The sequence below is a fragment of the Octopus bimaculoides genome, chromosome 2 (genome assembly GCF_001194135.2).
Source record: "Octopus bimaculoides isolate UCB-OBI-ISO-001 chromosome 2, ASM119413v2, whole genome shotgun sequence".
Taxonomy (NCBI): Eukaryota; Metazoa; Mollusca; class Cephalopoda; order Octopoda; family Octopodidae; genus Octopus; species Octopus bimaculoides.
This window is the reverse complement of record NC_068982.1, coordinates 146,739,384-146,741,702: the sequence shown is the minus strand read 5'-3', so window position 1 is coordinate 146,741,702 and position 2,319 is coordinate 146,739,384. Positions and strand designations below refer to the sequence as shown.

General features: G+C 31.2%; 1 protein-coding gene across 3 annotated transcripts in view; it reads right to left on the bottom strand.

The window, feature by feature from the left end:
• LOC106872179 (uncharacterized) overlaps window positions 1-2,319 on the bottom strand; it is a 29,406-nt gene that overhangs the window by 6,216 nt on the left and 20,871 nt on the right. For 2 of the 3 annotated variants that reach the window (XM_014919072.2, XM_014919071.2), the window contains exon 10: window positions 96-2,125. In XM_014919072.2, coding sequence (XP_014774558.1) covers window positions 2,022-2,125 — 104 coding nt within the window. In that variant the 3' untranslated portion in view covers window positions 96-2,021. Of the gene's footprint in view, window positions 1-95; window positions 2,126-2,319 lie in introns of those variants that run through there. The other variant, XR_008263451.1, reaches the window with a different exon arrangement.

Below are 2,319 nucleotides of genomic sequence, written 5' to 3'. Positions count from 1 at the left end.
CACACACACACACATTTGTGTATATTCAAAATTTTATGGTTGATTTATTTGTCCAAATGTAGAATAGACATAATTCATTGCAAATATACATTAAATCAGGCTGTAAACAAGTTTATTTCATTTAACAAAGTAATGTGACATACAAAATATTTTTAAGATAACAATCTAAACATTTTATTTCAATTAAACCATTTGGTTTATGTTTTTTTTTTAATAGAAATTTACAATTATAAAAGCTGAAATATGAATATAATTTTAATAAATCTTTTCTTTACTTTGACACATATATATAACATGTTGAATGTTATACAAATTCCATTTCTAGTTGTATAACATGGTAGCATTATTACACTGTTTTTACATTTCTATGGTTAGTCTGAGAAGGCAGGACAGATACCATAGAATGAGAAACAAGGATAACCAAATATGGTTGGTGTAGGTGACATGTAATTTGAATTGTTGCCAGTTAGCAGTTGGATGGAAAAACAGCAAGAGCAAGGAAGTTCTAGATGGACTGCGCTTCTTTAGAAGGGTGAAGCAAAGTTGTGATTAGAAAGAAACACAATGTTGTTTGGTAAGAGTAGCAGCAAAAGCTGTATAAAGTAAACTTAAATGCATTAAGATAACATAAATAGAAATTAAAGCAAAATAGAAAATACTAGAAGTGTCAAAAACATGTTGAGATTGAAAAATTGCTGAACAGGAAGATGACTTTTTTAAGTATGTGTATTGCAGATATCATATTGTAAGACATATTTGAAAACTTTCTATAAATTCATAGCAGTTCATAATTGAAATGCTTTTCAAGATATAGAGAGGAAAGTAAGTCTTGGTTACAACTTAGCTAAGATACATCAGCCTGTAATTTTTCATTACAACATAAACCATTCGTAAATCAATCAGATGTAAATTTCCTTTCTATTATTGGTACAAGGTCTGAAATCTTGGAAGGAGAGGCTAGTAGCTTACATCTACCCCACTGCTCATCTAGAACTTACTTTATCAACCCTGAATGGCAGAAAAGCAAAGCAGACTTTGGTGGAATTTGAACTGAGAACATAAAGCCAGAAGAAATGTCACTAAATATTTTGTCCAGCATGCCACTTTAATCAGGTGTAAAAGGATAAAGATCTTTCCTGAATCATGTAGACACATAGGACCAATTTCCCAGTTTCTGTGACATATATATTCCCCACCTGAACATGATGCCGGTCTGCTGTAGGATTACACATTTTTGCCAGCTGAGTGGACTGGAGCAACATGAAATGATATGTTTTGCTCACAAACACAATGCATTGCCTAGTTAGTCAAGAAATTGAAACCACAATATTATGACTATGAGTTCAACACCCTAACCACTAAGCCACACATTTCCACAATCAACTGTAAATATGATACAAAACATTAAGCAAAAGTATATTTGCCCAATGTAATTGTTGAGGTCAAACTAACCACAAGATTCAACACTTTACCTGTGAGTAATTTTAACTCAAAAATGAGTAAAGATTAGCAATGGTTTGTAACATCATCAGGTGTCAATTTTATAAAAGAAAAAAACACAAATAAAAGTATGTTGATATAACATGAGGAGATGCAAAAAATCTCCAAGTATTTTAGGCAAGAATATCTGCCAAAGAATGAATCTTCTCTGATGAAATGATGACAATTCAAAACATTAATTTTCTTTCTCTGTTTAGAGAGCACCAAAATGTTTACTTTTATAATTAATTACTGGTGATGTAGCCTATTATAATCCCAATGGCAAACTCCAAACACTGTTCAGAGTGAAACGAAATAAAAGAAAAATAAATTAAATTGCAAATAATTTAAATGCAATACATAATTACTTTGGGAGAAGTAATAAGAAAACAATTAAAACAGAATAAGAAATAAAAAGTGAAAGAAAGCAAATTCTACCACATCTTATCTGAACTGTTAATATTTCTGAAAAGAGTGAGAAGCAGCTGAAAGCACCAGTTATCATAGCAGCGATAATTGGTGCTTTCAGCTCCGTATTATGATTATTCCATATCTTGTTGCTGGACTGTTTCATTGCTTACTGGAATCCGTTGAAGAAGTTTGTGAGGAGTGTCTTTCATTGAATTTGGAAGCATCTTGGATTCATCTGAAATAAGAAACAAATATCTTGTGAAAGAAAGAAAAAAAAAGAAAAAAAAGCCTTGGTAATTGTTTCAGAAGTTCTGCTTTGCAACCATATGACTGAAGGCTTGATTAGAATGCACAGCTCTTAGCACAAATGTCTTCTACATTAATCTCAAATTGAAAAAATTAATGTCTTGTAAAAGGAATTATTTGGCA